Raw genomic sequence first — 19,809 nt, forward strand, 5'->3', positions numbered from 1 at the left:
TTTGATAAAGTCAGATTTTTTTCCCTCTTACGGCTTGTGCTGTTTTTTGAACTCTAAGAAACTTTACCTCACCCAAAATCATAAGGACTTTCTCCTGTGTTTTCCTTTACATGTTTTCTCATCGTAATCCATTTCAGATTAATTTTTGTATATAGCATGAGGTAAAGGTCAAAGTTCTTTCCTCCCCCTCCCCCCCATGTAAATCGTTCCAGCAACATCTGTTGAAAAGACTGTCTTGGGGTGCCTGCACAGCTCAGTCAGTTAAATGTCTGTCTTTGGCTCAGGTCATGATCCCAGGATGCTGAGATGGAGCCCACATGGGGTTCCCTGTACAGCAAGCAACCTGTTTCTCCCACTCCTGCTCCCCCTGCTTGTGCACTCAAGTGCTCATGCACACACATACACTCTGTCATTCTCTATCATATAAATAAAATCTTTAAATAATAAAAAAAAAAAAGACTGCCTTTTCCCTATTTACCTTGGTACAATTATCTATTTCTGGACTTTCGATTCTGTAATCTACATGTCTATCCTTATACTGATATCACAAGTAAGCAAGATGTTGCTTACTATACATTTACAGAAAGCTATAAAATTGGGTAAAGTGATTCCTCTAACTCTGGTCTTCTTTTTCAATATTTTGGTTATTCTAGGCCCTTTGCATGTCAATATAAATTTGAAATCACCTTGTCACTTTCTGAAAAAGACTCTTTGGGTTTTTATTAGGATTGCAATGAATCTATAAATCAATCAGGAGAATTTGCATCTTGATATCGAATTTTCCAATCCATTGACATATCACTCTATTCATTAAGGTCTTCTTTAATTTCTCTTGGTAATGTTTTATAATTAAAATGTACTGGTCTTACAAATGAGTTCTTAAGTTTATATTTAGCTATATTATATATTTTTAAGCTATTGTAAATAGCAGTGATTTTTAAATATCTAATTCTAATTATTCATTGTTAGTATAGACAAATACAATTGATTTTTGCTTTTTTTGTATATAGATTTTTGTATAAAACACGAATAAGAAAATGAAAATCTGAGCCACAGGTAGGGAGAAATTATTTAAAACCTTATATCTGATATACAACTAATATCAGAGTAGACAAAAAACTCTTAAAACTCAGCAAGATAGACAACTTAAAATTTTTTAACTGACAGAAGATGTGAACAGATACCTCATCAGAAAAGATATATGAATGGCAAATAAACACAAAAAGTAATTCAACCTCATTAGTCATCAGAGATGCAAATTAAAATCACAATGAAATAATCCCTCCACACCCATTAGGGTGACTACAATTAAAATGGTAATACCTAACACTGACAAAAATGTTAATCAAATGCTAATGGAATGCAAAAGTGCCACTTTGGAAAACAGCCTGGCAGTTTTTTTATAAAGATTAACATACACTTAACCATATATCCCAGCAATCTCATTCCTAGGTATTTATCAAGCAGAAATGAAAGCATAAGCCCACACAAATACCTGTACACAAACTTTCATAGGAGCTTTCTCAGTAACAGGCAAAACCTAGAAACAATCCAAATGATCATCAACTGATGAATTAATAAAGTCTGATTATACCCATGCCAAAGGAATACCTCCAGAAATAAAAAGAACTGCTGATACTCAAATCAATGTGAATGAATCTCAAAACCATTATGCTAAGTAAAAGAACTCAAGATTACAAGAGATTACATATTATATGATTCTATTTATATGAGATTCTGGAAAAGGCAAAAATCACAGTGACAGGGAAGCCCAGGTGGCTCAGCGGTTTAGCACTGCCTTCAGCCCAGGGCGTGATCCTGGAGACCCAGAATCAAGTCTCACGTCCGGCTCCCTTCGTGGAGCCTGCTTCTCCCTCTGCCTGTCTGTCCATCTCTCTCTCTCTCTCTCTCTCTCTTTACTCTCTGTGTCTCTCATGAATAAATAAATAAAATCTTTAAAAAAAAAATCATCAGTGACAGAAAACATCAGTAACCAAGGGCTGACGCTGGGGGAAAGAAAAGACCGCGAACAACAGACAGGGAATATTTGGGGGCAACAGGAACTTCAACACCATGATTTTCTCTACTATATCATGATTTGGTGGTAGTGACACAACTGTACACATCTGGGAAAACTCATCAAATTGTACACTTAAAATGGGTGAACTTTATCCTAGGTAAATTATACCTCAATACAACTGACACAAAGATCTCCAACTCTCGTAGGGAGAGACTGCAGAGCTTCAGCTGCAGAAAGGTAGAGTGAACAGGGAAGCGGCCGAGTTTAGAATCTCTTTGTAATACAGAAGTGGATAAAACAAAAATCTACGCATCCTGAAGTCATTATGTGATAATTAAAGAATAATCATGTCCATCAACAGATGAATAAAGATGTGGTATATGTATACAATAGAATATTACTCAGCCACCAGAAAGAATGAAATCTTGCCATTTGCAACAACGTGGATGAATTGTGAAATAAGTCATTCAAAGACAAATACTATATGATTTCATTCACATGTGGAATTTAAGAAACAAAACAGATGAGTATAGGAGGAGGGAAGGGAAGGAAAAATAAAAATAAAATGAAATGAAAACCATAAGAGACTTTTAACTACAGGAAACAAATGGAGGGTTGCTGGAGGAGAAGTTGGGGGGATTGGGTAAGTGGATATGACAGGAATTAAGGAGGGCACTGGATGTAATGAGCTCTGGGTGTTATATGCAACTAACGAATCACTAAATTCTACCCTTGAAAATAATACTATATGCTAACTAAATTGAATTTACTTTTAAAAAAATTTTAATCACAAAGGATCTAAAAATACATAATAATGCTTAACCATAGTTCAAACACTTAAAAAAAAGAATGATGGGAAAAAGTTCTAGGTAGTATCGTGGATTTTTAATTCCTTTAGAAGTGTACCCCACATATGCCCATCTCAGAAAAGTTCTGAGCTATTATTAAACTTAAAATATGATAATAGGGGCACCTGGGTGGCTTAGTTGGTTGAGCATCTGACTCTTGATTTCAGCTTGAGTCATGATCAAGCCCCTGCTGTTCAGCTCCACACTCAGCACCAAATCAGCCTGAGTTTCTCTCCCCTTCCTCTGTCCCTCCCCACCAGTCATACTCAAATAAATATATAAATCCTTAAAAAAAATAAAAATAATTTTTAAAATAATGAAAGAAATTATCAAAATACCCACTATAATGACTATAACTAAAAAAATAATAATAAAAAAACAGAAAATAACAAGTATTAGTGAAGATGTAGAGAAATTGGAACTCTCATATGTTGCTGGGGGGAATGTAAAACAATGTAGCCACTATGGAAAAGAAATTAATGGTTCCTCAAAAGTTAAACACAGAATAACCATGATTCAGCAATTCTACTCCTACATATATACACAAAGGAACTGAAACCAGGAACTCAATTACAAGGTTGATGAACTTCAAAAACATTATGCTAAATGAAAGAAGCTACAGGAAACAGAAGATCACATATTATATGATTCCATTTGAAACATCCAGAATAAGTAATCCATAGAGACAGAATAAAGATTGGTAGTTGCCAGGACTAGGATGGAGGAGGAATGGAGAAGACTGCTTAATGGATAGAAGTTTTTCTTTTAGGGTGAAAATATCTTCAAACTTTACATAAATACAAAGTTCAATCTGGTTTTGAACTTTGGTTCCTTAAAGTTTACTTTTCCCTCTGTTAAATCTCATTTGCTGTTTCTTCTTGAGCCATCATTTGTTTGTGAGGTTCTGACTGAATGTATTCGACATGGAAAATATGCCATAAGCATATGTGGTAAGTGTTCCTTCTATGTATTTATCAAAGAAGTTGATGAAAAATGATTATTAAGGACAAAAAATAGAGGTCTGTGTGACATTTCAAGTTGGTACTGACACATTAAAAAATCAACCTTCTTTTGCAGACATTATACTTCAAACAAGTATTAACCCAACCAGCTGTAACATTACCAAAGATATTCCAAAAAGTTCTTTACTCATTTAATAAGAAATCATACATTTCCTACTATGTGCCACATGTGCTACATGTAGATTAGAAACATAATGATGGACAAAGTCATTCTTTGCAAATGATCATTTCCTGCTGTTAAGAAGAAAACCACAGACCCAAAATGGCATCACTTAGGTTAATGCCTCAAGTCAAAAAACCAAGAGTTAATACCTAACCTAACTGCAGTTTCAACCCCCAGGAATATAAACTTAACCTATCTACATGGAATTTCCTGGTCAATAATATGAAATTTACTAATAGACTCCTTCTGTTCCCCTTAAAAGGGAAACTTTATCTAAATGCATTCCCTGCCAATAAATTCCTTTCTTCTTTCTTTGTATTGACCTCTCTGCCTTTAAAAGTCTTTTTCCTGCTTAACTCCTTGGAGCTCCCTTCTACTTGCTAGACAGGATGTTGCCTGATTCATAAATCATTTAATAAAGCAATTACATCTTCAAATTTACTCAGATTGACTTTTGTTTAACACCATAAAGCCATCATTCCTATAAAGGCAAAGTCTGCCAACAAAATAAAAAAAAGAATCCCAAAGTACATTTGAAGAATCAGTCAATCTCTACCAACTCTCTCTACCAAGAGATTCTTGGGATTTACAATCCTACTAAAATGCCAATATTCAGCACAGTTCACTGGTTAGGTCAGTCTTTATATTGAGATATAAATTACTTAACCCAACATTCTGATTTCAAAGAAAAAGCATCCACGCCTAACCCTTCCACCTGGGATCTCTGTCCCCAGTTCCTCATCGCCTATTTGCTAATATCAATGAAAATTCATTTACTCAATAATTATTAATATTGTGTATTATAATAACCACTATAGGAAGCTTTTTAAAGATTTTAAACAAGTGAATGGCTAAACACTGCTGCTACATAAATATTAACCAAATGAAGAAACTGGAAGACAAAACTAAAAGAAGGTAGAGCATAGGTTATACAGTTAAAGGTATTATAACATTTTGTGGTAACAGATGGTAGCTACACTTATGGTGAACACAGCATAACATACAGACTTGCCGAATCAGTATGTTGTACACCTGAAACTAATGCAACATGGTGTGGCAACTACACTTCAATTAAAAAAAAAAAAATTAAAGAAAGAATAGACATTAATTAGATTCGTGTTTTTGAAATAAGACTTCTGAATGAAGAGTAGCCTAGAAAGGAAGAAGACTAAATACGGTGTTAACACAACGAGGACACTACAATGATCTAAGCAAAAAGACTATAAATATGGCTTAGAAATGGCCACAACTGTGGTGAAAAAAAAGTATACCACCTGAACATGTTGAAAGCTAAGGCTCTCTGGGTAACTGGATGAGAGGGTAGGAAAGATAGAGGAGGAGACAAGAAAGATTTCCAGGTCTCTGGCTTTCAGCTACTGGGTGGGTAATAGCACTGTTTAACAAGACAGGGAATAACAAGGAAGAACTGATTTAGAGGAAGAGAAAGGCAGAACAAGTAGATGGAGTCGTAGACATGATGATATAGTTCAGTGGATTCACATCCAGAAATACAGAAAACACAGATCAAAGCTTTAGAGATTACTTACATATTCATGAGAAAGCAAAGCAGCAAGATGTGGGGGAAAAGGCTCAAATAAGTCATCTTTACTCAAATTCAGACAGCTAAGTATCATGTATATCTTGGTCTTCCAAGTTCTAAGCCATAAGTATTTCTCCCATGTTACTTTTAACACCAGATTTTCAACTGTATATAAATTTTTTTAAAAGACAAAGTTAATCTTGGATAAGATGTCATCTAAGTTTTTTTCCCATCTAGAAGCATACAAAATAATAATATGATTGTATAATACTTTTTAAAAGAACATGCCCTGGGGCAGCCCGGGTGGCTCAACGGTTTACTGCGGCCTTCAGCCCAAGGCCTGATCCTGAAGACCCGGGATCGAGTCCCACATCGGGCTCCCTGCATGGAGCTTGCTTCTCCCTCTGCCTGTGTCTCTGCCTCTCTCTCTGCCTCTCTCTCTCTCTCTCTCTCTCTCTTTCTCTCCCCCTGCATGGAGCCTGCTTCTCCCTCTGCCTGTGTCTCTGCCTCTCTCTCTCTCTCTGTCTCTCATGAATAAATAAATAAAATCTTTTTAATTTTTTATTTATTTATGATAGTCACAGAGAGAGAGAGAGAGAGAGAGAGGCAAAGACACAGGCAGAGGGAGAAGCAGGCTCCATGCACCGGGAGCCTGACGTGGGATTCGATCCCAGGTCTCCAGGATCGCGCCCTGGGCCAAAGGCAGGCGCCAAACCGCTGCACCACCCAGGGATCCCAAATAAATAAAATCTTAAAGAAAAAAAAAAAAAAAGATGCTCAATGTCATTAGTCATTAGGAAAATGAGAATCAAAACCACAAGATACCACTTCAGACCCACTGTGATAGGTAAAATCAAAGACAATCGGGGCACCTAGATGGCTCAGTGGTTGAGCATCTGCCTTTGGCTCAGGTCATGATTCAGGGGTCCTGGGATCGAGTCCTGCATCAGGCTCCCCACAGGGAGTCTGCTTCTCCCTCTGCCTATGTCTCTACCTCTCTATGTGTCCCTCATGAATAAATAAATAAAATCTTTTTAAAAAAAAAGACAATAGCAAATATTAGTGAGGATATAAAGAAATAAAAAATCCTCATACACTGCTGATAGGATTATAAAATGGTGCAACCACTTTGGAAAACAGTCTGGTAATTCCTCAAAATGTTAAACACACAGTAACATACAACCAAACAATTCTACTCCTAAGTATATACCAAAAAAAAAAAATTAAAACATGGCCACATGTAAATCTTTAAACAAATGTTCATAGAAGCATTATTCATCACAGTCAAAAGGAAGAAACAACCCAAATATCCATCAACTGACAGATAAAATGTAGTATATCCATACAATGGAATATTATTCAGTGATAAAAAGGAATGAAGTACTGTTAATGCTACAACATGGATAGATCTTAAAAATAATCATGCTAACCGAAAGCAGCCAGTCACAAAAGGGCACATATTATATAAATCAATTTATATGAAATGTACAAAATAGGCAATGTACAGAGGTAGAAAATAGATTAATGGTTACATAGTGCTGAGGGGAGGAGAGAATAAAGAGGTGACAGCTAGGGGCACCTGGGTGGTTCAGATGGTTGACCGTCTGCCTTTGGCTTGGGTCATGATCCCAGGGTCCTGGGATGGAGTCCCACCTCAGGCTCCCTGCTCAGCAGAGTCTGCTTCTCCCACTCCCTCTATTCCCTGCTCGTGCTTTCTATCACTCTCTATATATCTCAAATAAATAAATAAAATCTTTAAAATAAAAAAAAGAGGTGACAGCCAAAGGGTACAGGGATTCTTTCTTTCTAAAGTGATAAAAATATTCTAAAATTGACTACAGTGATAGCTGCATATACCCGTGAATATACTAAAAATCATTGAATAGTACAGTTTAATTGGGTCGATTGTATCTTTTTTTTTTTTAAGATTTTATTTATTTATTCATGAGAGACACAGAGAGAGGCAGGGACATACGAAGAGGGAGGAGAAGCAGGCTCCATGCAGAGAGCCTGATGCAGGGCCCAATCCAGGGACTCAAGGATTCCGTCCTGAGCCAAAGGTAGACGCTCAACCACTGAGCCACCAGGCGTTCTTGTATCTTATGTGAATTATATCTCAATAAGCTTTTAAAAAGAAAAAGTAATTCAGGAATGAAATTGACTTCATTTCATATAAATTCTACTTCAGTTGGCCTGGGCTTGGACTCCAGCAATCTCAGTCCAGGAATTCCCTCTGCAACACAACACTTTAAAACAAAACATTCAGCTTTACCTTAGTGGCTGTAATTCTCAAAGGTTCATGTTAAAACCAGTTATTATGCTTTAGAAAAAATACAGATCCCTAGGACCCACCCCAATTCCACTGGATCAAATTCTCTATGATGGGAGGGTGTCTGGCTGGCTCAATCAGTAGAGTACAACTCCTCATCTCAAGGGTTGTGAGTTTGAGCCCCACATTGGGTGTAGAGATTATTTCCTTTTTTAAGATTTTATTTACTTGAGAGAGAGAAAGAGAAAGCACAAGCAAGGGGAGGGGCAGAGGGAGAAGCAGGCTCCCCAATGAGCAGGGAGGGAGCCCTACATGGGGCTTGATCCCAGGACCCTGGGTTCATGATCCAGGCCAAAGGTAGACGTTTAACCGACTGAGCCACCCAGGCACCCCAAGAGATTACTTTAAAATCTAAATCAATCAATCATGGGCACCAGGGTGGCTCAGTGGTTGAGCATCGCCTGTGGCTCAGGTCCTGATCCTGAGGTCCTGGGATGGAGTCCTGCATCAAACTCCCTGTGGGGAGCCTGCTTCTCCTGCTTATGTCTCTGCCTCTCTCTGTGTGTCTCTCAGAATAAATAAATAAAATCTTTAAAAAAAATCAATTAATCTTCAATCTCAATGATGGTACATGAATCTATATACTTTTTTTACATTCCAGAGGTTAAAAGGAAGAAGCAGGGCTCTAATAGCACGCTGAGAACAAGTGGGGAAATTTAACCACAGTCTTTATATTAGATGCTATTATTAAACTGGTGTTAAACTTCTTGGATCTGATAATATATTGTATTTATTTAGGAGACTGTCCTTGGTCTTACAAAAAATACGGAAGGATGAGGCATCATAAGGTCTGTGACTTGCTTTGAAATGTTTCAGGGAAAAAAATACATACATACACACACACAGATAAAGCAAATGTGACAAAATATAAAGTTACAGCCAAATTGGCCAATTTAAGTGAGTGTATGTGGGTATTCACCATATCCCAAATTTTCAAAATAAAAAGTTAAGGGGTAGAAGAGTTTCTAATTCTCCCTATGGTCTAAGAGTCACAAACTTCAGATCATAAACAAATCTTCTGATCCAAGGATGCCCAGCGGTTGAGTGTCTACCTTTGGCTCAAGGCATGATCCCGGAACCCCAGGATCGAGTCCCTCATCGGGCTTCCTACATGGAACCTGCTTCTCCCTCTGCCTATGTCTCTGCCTCTCTCTCTCTCTCTCTCTCTCTCTCTCTCTTCTCTCATGAATAAATAAATAAAATCTTAAAAAAAAAAAATCTTCTGATCCAAGAATTAACCTCCCACCTGCTATAGAAGACTTCTTCCCCTACCCCCACTTCCCAAGATGGACAAAGGGACAAAGCTTTCTTTTTTTTTTTTTTTTTTAATTTTTATTTATTTATGATAGTCACACAGAGAGAGAGAGAGAGAGAGAGAGGCAGAGACACAGGCAGAGGGAGAAGCAGGTCCCATGCACCGGGAGCCCGACGTGGGATTCGATCCCGGGTCTCCAGGATCCGCCCTGGGCCAAAGGCAGGCGCCAAACCGCTGCGCCACCCAGGGATCCCGGGACAAAGCTTTCTTAACCCATACATGCCAACACAAAAGATTTATAATCTCAAAGAATAGATGAGATTATATTTTAATGTGAACAAGTTACTATTATTGTACCCTGAAAATAACTAGTGTGCCTTGTCCTTTAGGAAGAATGTGAGATCGGCAGGAAGTCAATAGGTACTTTAAGTAAAAAGGTAGAGGTACTGAGGGTAAAGGGGTAGAAGATACAATCACAGGCAGAAAACAACAGACTACACAACTTAACTTTTGTTAGATTTGTCTATCATACAGATCCTAGACAAAGAAAGGCTCATTCTTGCATCCAATACATACTAAACTGCTCAGTATCCTACCCTCATGTACTAAATAGTATATCACAGAGCTGTACACAGAAGCAACGTAACTTCACAAGGTCAAGAATCTTGTCTATGAGAAAGTTCTTTCCCAGAAAATGTATTCATTCATTCAATCATACTAAATCTTTTTTCTTAACTCTTCCAACTTAATCAGTACCAACAACAGCATAAGAGAGCAATCAAAATATATTCAATTAAATTCCATTCTTTTGGGACACCTGGGTGGCTCGGTGATTGAGCATCTGCCATCGGCCCAGGGCATGATCCTGGAGTACCAGGATCAAGTCCTACATCGGGCTCCCTGCGTGGAGCCTGCTTCTCCCTCTGTCTGTGTCTCTGCCTCTCTCTCTGTGTGTCTCTCATGAATAAATAAATAAAATCTTTAAAAATAAATAAATAAATTCCATTCTTTTTCTATACTTTACTTTGAAAAATTAAACTATCCAAATCCTAAAAAAAATTATAATAATAATAAATGTGGCCATAGCAATCAAGAATTTGTTCATAGAGCAAGGGACCATCTTTACTAACACTTACCAAGCCAGCAGTAAGAGAAGGCGCAGATTGTCCAAGGGACTGGTTCCTCATTCGAACCAGGTTTGATGCTTCTCCTGAAGACTGCCAAGTCACCTGTCCCACACTGCTATGTACACTGCTGGACAAGGGGAGCAGCTGCTTACCTTTAAACATAGGGTTTAGAAAATATACTTGTAATTATTTATTGATTAATGAATAAAAATATACAATGATATCAAAAAATAAAAGTATAGTGATCCAAAACAAAATGAAGTTCCGCCACATTCATTTTAGAACCTGTAGCCCTGGGCAGCCCAGGTGGCGCAGCAGTTTGGCACCGCCTGCAGCCTGGGGTGTGATCCTGGGGACCCGGGATCGAGTCCCACGTCGGGCTCCCTGCATGGGGCCTGCTTCTCCCTCCGCCTGTGTCTCTGCCTCTCTCTTCGCTCTCTCTGAATGAATGAATAAATAAATCTTTAAAAAAAAAAAAAAAAAAAAAGAATCTGCAGCCCTAAAGATTCAGTGGTTGAGCATCTGCCTTTGACTCAGGTCCTGATCCTGGGATCCTGGGATGGAGTCCTGCATCAGACTCCCGGCATGGAGTCTGCTTTTCCCTCTGCCTATGTCTCTGCCTCTCTGTGTGTGTCTCTTATGAAATAAAATCTAAAGAAAAAAAAAAAAGGAATCTGTAGCCCTTTAAAAATTCCAACTGTCTTGGTAGAGAGGAGAATTTAAGTGGAATACTGAACTGAACTCTATTCAGAGTTCAGAGTTCTCTATAGAGTTCTCTATAATAATAATTTAGAATTTAGTTCTCTAAATTCTCTATAATATCTACCACCATGCCAGCACCCAACCCTGACACCCAACCTAGCAGGCTGGGAGCTTTCCAGTCCCTTCCATGCTACTTCATTTCTCATCAACTCAATGCAACATGAAGGGAGCTGATAGTTCTCCTAGACAAGTTTGGCCCTTAGGTTTCCAGAAGATGAATACTTAATCTTTGATGCTCTGGACAGACTACAGGTATTCAGTCCAGACTGACTGACTGCCTTAATCCCAAGGAAAGACTATAAGAGGTGCGCCTGGGTGGCTCAGTCAGTTAAGCATCTGCCTTAGTTAGGCTAGGGTCATGATCCCAAGGTCTTCGGATTGAGCCCTGTGTTGGCTCTCGGCTCAGTGGGGAGTCTGCTTATCTCTCTCCCTCTGCCTGCTGCTCTCCCTGCTGGTGTTCACACGGTCTGTATCTCTCTCTGTCAAATAAATAAAAATAAAATTTTTAAAAATCTTTTAAAAAAATAAAAAGGACTACAAGAAAATCACTTATATGTGACTTATAAGATGGAGTATTGGGATGCCTCAGTGGTTCAGCAGTTGAGCATCTGCCTTTGGCTCAGATCGTGATCCCGGAGTCCAGGGATCCAGTCGCACATCAGGCTCCCTGCGAGGAGCCTGCTTCTCCCCCTGCCTGTGTCTCTGCCTCTCTCTGTGTCTCTCATGAATAAAGAAATAAAATCTTAAAATAAAATAAAATAAAAAATAAAGATGGAGTATCTAGAATTGCAATGACTTTCTAATTGAGGTGCAAGTCCTATTTCAACCTCTTCCTTTGTAATATTCCTCACATTGCTGCTAGTGATTTAATCAAGACAAATGTGGTATCATTCCCTACCCTAAAAAATTTCTGATGACTCCCTACTAAAATAATTAGCTAGAGTGAAATAAGTCAATCGGAGAAGAACAAACATTATATGGTCTCATTCATCTGGGGAATATAAAAAATAGTGAAAAGGAATAAAGGGGAAAGGAGAAAAAATGAGTGGAAAATATCAGAAAGGGAGACAGAACATGAGAGACTCCTAACTCTGGGAAACGAACTAGGGGTAGTAGAAAGGGAGGTGGGCAGGCGGTGGGGGTGACTGGGTGACGGGCACTGAGGGGGGCACTTGATAGGATGAGCACTGGGTGTTATTCTGTATGTTGGCAAATTGAACACTAATAAAAAATAAATTTATAAAAAGAAGGGGGGGGATCCCTGGGTGGTTCAGCGATTTAGCGCCTGCCTTTGGCCCAGGACGCGATCCTGGAGTCCTGGGATTGAGTCCCGTGTCAGGCTCCCGGCATGGAGCCTGCTTCTCCCTCCTCCTGTGTCTCTGCCTCTCTCTCTCTCTCTCTCTCTCTCTCTCTCTCTCTATCATGAATAAATAAACAAGTCTTTAAAAAATAATAATTAGCTAAACTTTTAAAAAACTAAAGAGATCTTCCATAAATCCAGATTATCTTCCTGACTTCATCTCCTTCAACACCTTCCCCCACCCATTTGCTCAATCAACTTCAATATCATGCCCTGCATTTTCACCTGAATTTATCCTGATCACCCAATTCGCTTGAAAACCTTTCCTCTTCCTGGCAAATCCTATTCAACATGGAAATACTCATTCTTATAAAGGTGTGAGCAAAAGCTTTTAGTTTTGTTTTTGCTACAACATAACCTTTTATTGCAAACAAAATGTGATACAAATTATTTGTAAGGCAATTTAGCAAAACTTACTAAAATTTTAATTTGAATATGTTTGTACCCAACACTCCACCTGTAGGAATGTAGTATAATGAAAAATTAATAGACCAAAATGCTCCCTTTAGCAATGCTCACCAGAATAAAAAATAAGATGTTTATTATAATTTAAAGAAATTATAGTATCTCCACATAATGAAATACTGAACCCGTTAATAATAAGAAGAAGAAGAATAAAGCTCAAAATTTAGTCAAGACAAAAACATGCAACATTTCTAGTTGAGTAAAGAAAGCAGAAAAGAAGTGTATGGCATATGATTCCAATTTTGATTTTTAAAATAAAAAAGTCTGTATATATTTACACAAATTTCCTAATGTATATTTAAGTATAATGAAGTACATATAAATGATTAGAGAAAGGGAGACAGAGAAAGTAAAGATTAAGAACTCTGCACTTTAAAAAAATAAAAATAAATAAAATTTAAAAATTAAAAAAATAAAAAATAAATAAATAATTAAAAATTTTTAAAAAATTAAAAAAAGAACTCTGCACTTTGACATAATGTATGTCTTTGAACTCAGATTTTTTATTATTGACATGTTTACTTTTTTAATCAGAAAAATGCAATTTTTTAAAAAAATCTAGTTATCTTTCAAGTCTGTTCGCAAAAGTATGCTTTACCAAAAAGACTTCCCATAAAACCCTCTACAAAAAATAAGAATAGTTCTTTCCTCAAAACTTACATTAAGGCCAGGGTAGAGATTGCCTATCTGCTTTCCTTCTGCAAATGCTGCCAAGTTCTCCAAATCACCTGCCCACTCCTCATCTTATATACCCTAGAGGAAAGCTAGCTCCTTGACTTACCCTATCCATATACACAAAGGCTAGTATCACATCTCTATCTCCCTTCAAAATAAGGGCTTGCTGGAGAAAGAGGCTTACACACTTTTTGAGGCTTACACAAAAAGAAACCCATTTGAACACACACTAGTCTAGGGTTGAAGTGTATACCAAGGATTACTGAGAATTTGAGGAAAACAAACTACATAAGACAGAAGGAACAATATGAACAAATGGAGAAACTAGTTTAGTAAAGAAATAACTCAGAAAAAAAAAACTTAAAAATTCTAATTATTCTTACAATGACTCAAGAGGCTAATGTATAAAATATTCCCAATTAAAAAGATGGTTGATTGGAACACCTGGGTGGCTCAGCGGTTGAGCGTCTGGCTCAGGTCGTGATCCCAGGGTCCAGGATCAAGTCCCACATCCGGCTCCTACGAAGAGCCTGCTTCTCCCTCTGCTTGTCTCTGCCCCTCTCTTTCTCTCTCTCTCTCTCTCTCTGTATCTCTCATGAATAAATAAATAAATCTTTTAAAAAATAAATAAAATAAAAATAAATAAAAAGATGGCTGATTGAGCACATACTTTTATCTTTTGTCACCCAGGACAATAAATCAGAATAAAGAAGTAAAATAAACAAACAAAGGCTATAATGAGGGAGGGAGGATTGACTGAGGAGATGAACAAAATTTGGGAAAAATCTAAAACAGGTGAGTCATAACCAATGAAACTGGGCAAAGAAAGACACAAGGTATCATAAGCACATAGGAGGTTGAAGTTAAATAGCAGTTAAATGAGATAGCAGGCTACCCAGCAAAATCTAATATCAGTTCATCAATACTCAGAAATGCAAGATACCAAAGAGAACATCAAGTTAAGATGTAAGGCTGAATCGGATTAACTGAAAATCTATAGAGACTCAAACACAACCACATTTCCACACTGTATCTCCCAGGAGCCAATAGCCAATTACCTCATAGGAGAGAAGGGATTTGGCACCTCAGAGCAAAGCAATGGATTCTAGTTATTAAGTGCTCAAAAGAAAGAGTTGATTCAGGAACAAAAGAAAACATAAAAAAAATTTTTTAATACAAAAGTCAAAATTTTATTCACCCATACAATATTAATAAGGTAATACATCCTTAAAAGAAAAACAGAATATGGGCATATGGGGTAGCTCAGACGGTTAAGTGTTTGCCTTCAGCTCAGGTCATGATCTCCAGTTCAGAGGATCAAGCCCCACATCAGGCTCCCAGCTCACCAGGGAGTCTGCTTCTCCCTCTGCCTCTCCCTCTGCTTGTGATAGCTCTGTCGCTCTCTCAAATGAATAAATTTTAAAAAAAGAAAAAAACTTTAAAAGTAAAAACAAGAAGAAGAACAGAACACTATGGAAACAAAAAATGGTTCTATGTGATTAAATACATGCCTGGCAAAATAATTCCAATAAAAGACTGGAAAGACAGAGCCAAGGGAATGGCCCTGAAAAGGGAAAAAAAATAAAAAGAAATTTAAAACTTCCAAGGAGTACAGGAGGATTATATTCTTCTCTACTAACCTAATATTTTTAGGTGAGGTCAAATGGACTCTTTTTTAATATTCTATTGATTACTTAAAATTATGTCATGTTTTGTTTCCTATTTGGACCATGACTTCCTAGTATCATTTTTTTCCCCTTGAATTTTTTTAAAGATTTTCTTTATTCATGAGAGACAGAGAGAGAAAGAGAGAGAGAGAGAGAGGCAGAGGGAGAAGCAGTCTCCATTCAGGGAACTCAATGTGGGACTCGATCCCGGATCTCGGGATCACAACCTGAGCCAAAGGCGAAGCTCAACTGCTGAGCCACCCAGCTGTCCCTCCGCTTGAATTTTTTAAAGACTTTTCTATGGATAGGGTGGACAGGCACTGCAGGCCTTGGAATAGATTTTTGAAAATGGAAAAAAGAAAACCAAAAGAAGCAAAGGATGTGAAGTCCACAGAAGTGAGGCAGAGAGCAAAAGTCAAATTCAAAGAGAATAACCAGTGATAGTGATCAACTAGGAAATATCTAGCAGGTTCAGGAGCTAGATACCAGAGATGTCATGAGGAGGTAGTAAAGTCAGGAAGCTGGCTTTCTCCATAAGTTATTCATACAAAACTACCACCAGAGAAGAAACCATCAATATGCCTAGTCAGCTGATATACCCTTAAATATTGACAACGTTGTCATGCATTTCTTAAGAAACAAAATTACTTACCTGACAGTGAACTAGCCAGGCTTCCTCTCCGCAACTTACAGTCATCCTGACTAAGTTGTCGTTGGAGTTTAGCTTTTCCAGTGGATGAAACTATGTCAGGATTACTGAGCTTCCTGAAAAGCAGGGGACTAAGTCCAGCTATCACATCCTTAAAAAAAAAAAAAAAGGCAAAATATAAATCTGTAATGTCTTTTTCTGAAAGTGTAAGGATTTTATATATTAAACACATCTACAACACTCATTGCAGTTTAAAAAATGACAGCCTTTTATACTTTCTGCTTAACAGCTAAAGCTAGAAACATATTTCTTAGTAAAAGCTGTTTGTGTATGCTACGTAAGCTGTGGGACACTAATTATAAAATGCCAAAGGGGCACCTGGATGCTTCAGTCTGTTGAGCGTCCAACTCAAGTTTCAATTCAGGTCCTGATCTCAGGGTTGTGGGAGCAAGCCCCAAGTCAAGCTCTGTACTCTTTTCTTCTACCCCTCCCCCCCAACCCTCTCCCTCTCTCTTTCTCACTCAAAAAAAAAAAAAGTAAAAAAGACATCTTTCTCCATAATGAGTATGTGTCTAGTGATGTTAATTTACTTTTCTCCTTCTATTCACTCTTCCTATAAGCAGTAAAGAAAAACATATTTTGGTTTTTAAAAATAAATAGCAGACCTCCCTTTACCTGCTATACAAAGTTAGAAATGCTTCTAACGCTAAAATAAAATGTAGAGTTCTCTTTATAGGTCTACAATAGGAGCTAAATACATTTCAATGAAAAAGCACAGAGAAAACACAGACAATATGAAACACGGGCAAGGCCTCCCTTTGCCTTTATTTTAATCCATTACATCCCACTCCATCCCAATGCCTGCTCCTCTTTACTCAGTAAGCAGTGTCCAATATATCATCAAGATTCAGATACTGTGAAGCAAACATTCACCTAATTGGAAGCATTAAAAAAAAAAAAAAACTATTTTGGAAAAAAAATTAAGGCAAATGAGACATATCTTTCATATTTCAATGAAGAAAGCTAAAACAGAGAAGTAGCACATCAAAGTAATATGGACAGCTCAAAGACAAAACGAGGGCAGCCCTGGTGGCTTAGCGGTTTAGTGCCACCTTTAGCCCAGGGTGTGATCCTGGAGACCCAGAATCGAGTCCCATGTCGGGCTTCTTGCATAGGGCCTGCTTCTTCTCCCTCTGCCTGCGTCTCTGACTCTCTCTCTCTCTCTCTCTCTCTCTGGGTCTCTCATGAATAAATAAATAAAATCTTAAAAAAAAAAAAAAAAAGACAAAACGAAAAACAGAAGAAATACCTAAAATCTATGCTACCTGTCATTTGAAGAACAAGACTCAAGTAACTTGTAAAAGCCATGGTGGGGGGAACCCCCACAAGGGGAAAAAAACTGGGAAAATGCCAACCTCTGTAAGATTTTTTTTTTTTTTTTTTTAACCTCCCCAAGGTCACACACTGAGATTGGTAGGCTCACAAACATGGGAAAGTACTAATATTGGCTGGTGGTGGCTATCCAGAATATAATTTATAAATGCCCAAACAGGGATCCCTGGTTGACTCAGCAGTTTGGCGCCTGCCTTTGGCCCAGGGCACGATCCTGGAGTCCCGGGATCGAGTCCCGTGTCAGGCTGCTGGCGTGGAGCCTGCTTCTCCCTCCTCCTGTGTCTCTGCCTCTCTCTTTCTCTACATCTATCATGAATGAATGAATGAATGAATGAATGAATGACTAAATAAATATTTTTTTAAAAATAAATAATTGCCCAAACATAGAAAAAAAGTTAAAGAAAAATCACAGAAGAGACAAGGAAACAGTATTTTTTTAATTAGTAGTAAATGGATAAAATGATAAAGGGGGATATTTAGGCATTGTAACATTAAAGCAAATGATGTATTAAGATAACTATAACAGAAGTGAGGAGGGAGGATGGAGAACTGGAAGCTATAGCTAATACAAAAAGAAGGCAGCCATCTACGAAAAGCCCACAGCAAATATAATTCTCATGGGGAAACACTGGAGCCTTTCCCCTAAGATCAGGAACAAGACAGGGATGTCCACTCTCACCACTGCTATTCAACATAGTACTAGAAGTCCTAGCCTCAGCAATCAGACAACAAAAAGAAATAAAAGGCATTCAAATTGGCAAAGAAGAAGTCAAACTCTCCCTCTTCGCTGATGACATGATACTCTACAAAGAAAACCCAAAAGACTCCACCCCAAGATTGCTAGAACTGATACAGCAATTTGGCAGTGTGGCAGGATACAAAATCAATGCCCAGAAGTCAGTGGCATTTCTATACACTAACAATGAGACTGAAGAAAGAGAAATTAAGGAGCCAATCCCATTTACAATTGCACCCAAAAGCATAAGATACCTAGGAATAAACCTAACCAAAGAGGTAAAGGATCTATACCCTAAAAACTACAGAACACTTCTGAAAGAAACTGAGGAAGACACAAAGAGATGGGAAAATATTCCATGCTCATGGATTGGAAGAATTAATATTGTGAAAATGTCAATGTTACACAGGGCAATATACACGTTTAATGCAATCCCTATGAAAATACCATGGACTTTCTTCAGAGAGTTGGAATAAATTATTTTAAGATTTGTGTGGAATCAGAAAAGACCCCGAACAGCCAGGGGAATATTAAAAAAGAAAACCATATCTGGGGGCATCACAATGCCAGGTTTCAGGTTGTACTACAAAGCTGTGGTCATCAAGACAGTGTGGTACTGGGACAAAAACAGACACATAGATCAATGGAACAAAATAGAGAATCCAGAAATGGGCCCTCAACTCTATGGTCAACTAATATTCGAAAAAGGAGGAAAGACTATCCACTAGAAGAAAGACAGTCTCTTCAATAAATGGTGCTGGGAAAATTGGACATCCACATGCAGAAGAATGAAACTAGACCACTCTCTTGCACCGTACACAAAGATAAACTCAAAATGGATGAAAGATCTAAATGTGACAAAAGATTCCATCAAAATCCTAGAGGAGAACACAGGCAACACCCTTTTGGAACTTGGCCACAGTAACTTCTTGCAAGATACATCCACGAAGGCAAGAGAAACCAAAGCAAAAATGAACTATTGGGACTTCATCAAGATAAGAAGCTTTTGCACAGCAAAAGATACAGTCAACAAAACTAAAAGATAACCTACAGAATGGAAGAAGATATTTGCAAATGACGTATCAGATAAAGGGCTAGTATCCAAGATCTATAAAGAACTTATTAAACTCAACAGCAAAGAAAACATAGAAGATAAAAAAAAAGAAAAGAGTAGAAAGAAAAGAGTAGGAGCACCTTGAGCATCTGCCTTTGGCTCAGGTCATGATCCCAAAAGTCCTGGGATCAAGTCCAGCGTCAGGCTCCCTCCCTGTTCAGCAGAACCTGCTTCTCCCTCTCCCTCTGCTTTTCCCCCTGCTTGTGCTCGCTCTGTCAAATAAATAAATAAAATCTTAAAAAAAAAAAAAATCAGAAAATTTTTACTTTTAGAGTTTTTAGAGAAGATACAAAATACAAGTTTAAAGAGAACAAATTTAGGGATCCCTGGGTGGCGCAGCGGTTTGGCGCGATCCTGGAGACCCGGGATCGAATCCCACATCAGGCTCCCGGTGCATGGAGCCTGCTTCTCCCTCTGCCTGTGTCTCTGCCTCTCTCTCTCTCTCTCTCTGTGACTATCATAAATAAATAAATAAAAAATTAAAAAAATAAATAAATAAAGAGAACAAATTTATAAATTATACTTCATCAAATTTAAAAACTACTACTCATGAAAAGATACTGTTAAGAAATGAAAACAAATCAAACACAAGTAAAAAATATTTGCAAAACACATGCAAGAAAGGATGGGCATTCAGTATATAGAAAGATCTTTCACAATTGAATAATAAGAAAACACATAAGGC

General features: G+C 37.8%; 1 protein-coding gene across 11 annotated transcripts in view; it reads right to left on the reverse strand.

The window, feature by feature from the left end:
• MAST2 (microtubule associated serine/threonine kinase 2) overlaps positions 1-19,809 on the reverse strand; it is a 205,196-nt gene that overhangs the window by 160,068 nt on the left and 25,319 nt on the right. For 7 of the 11 annotated variants that reach the window (XM_077845129.1, XM_077845135.1, XM_077845130.1 and 4 more), the window contains exons 2-3: positions 15,886-16,033; positions 10,314-10,456 (exon numbers count right to left, since the gene is read on the reverse strand). In XM_077845129.1, coding sequence (XP_077701255.1) covers positions 10,314-10,456; positions 15,886-16,033 — 291 coding nt within the window. The remainder of the gene's footprint in view (positions 1-10,313; positions 10,457-15,885; positions 16,034-19,809) is intronic. The other 4 variants (XM_077845136.1, XM_077845141.1, XM_077845137.1 and 1 more) reach the window with 1 other exon arrangement.

The sequence above is a fragment of the Canis aureus genome, chromosome 13 (genome assembly GCF_053574225.1).
Source record: "Canis aureus isolate CA01 chromosome 13, VMU_Caureus_v.1.0, whole genome shotgun sequence".
NCBI classification, from domain to species: Eukaryota; Metazoa; Chordata; class Mammalia; order Carnivora; family Canidae; genus Canis; species Canis aureus.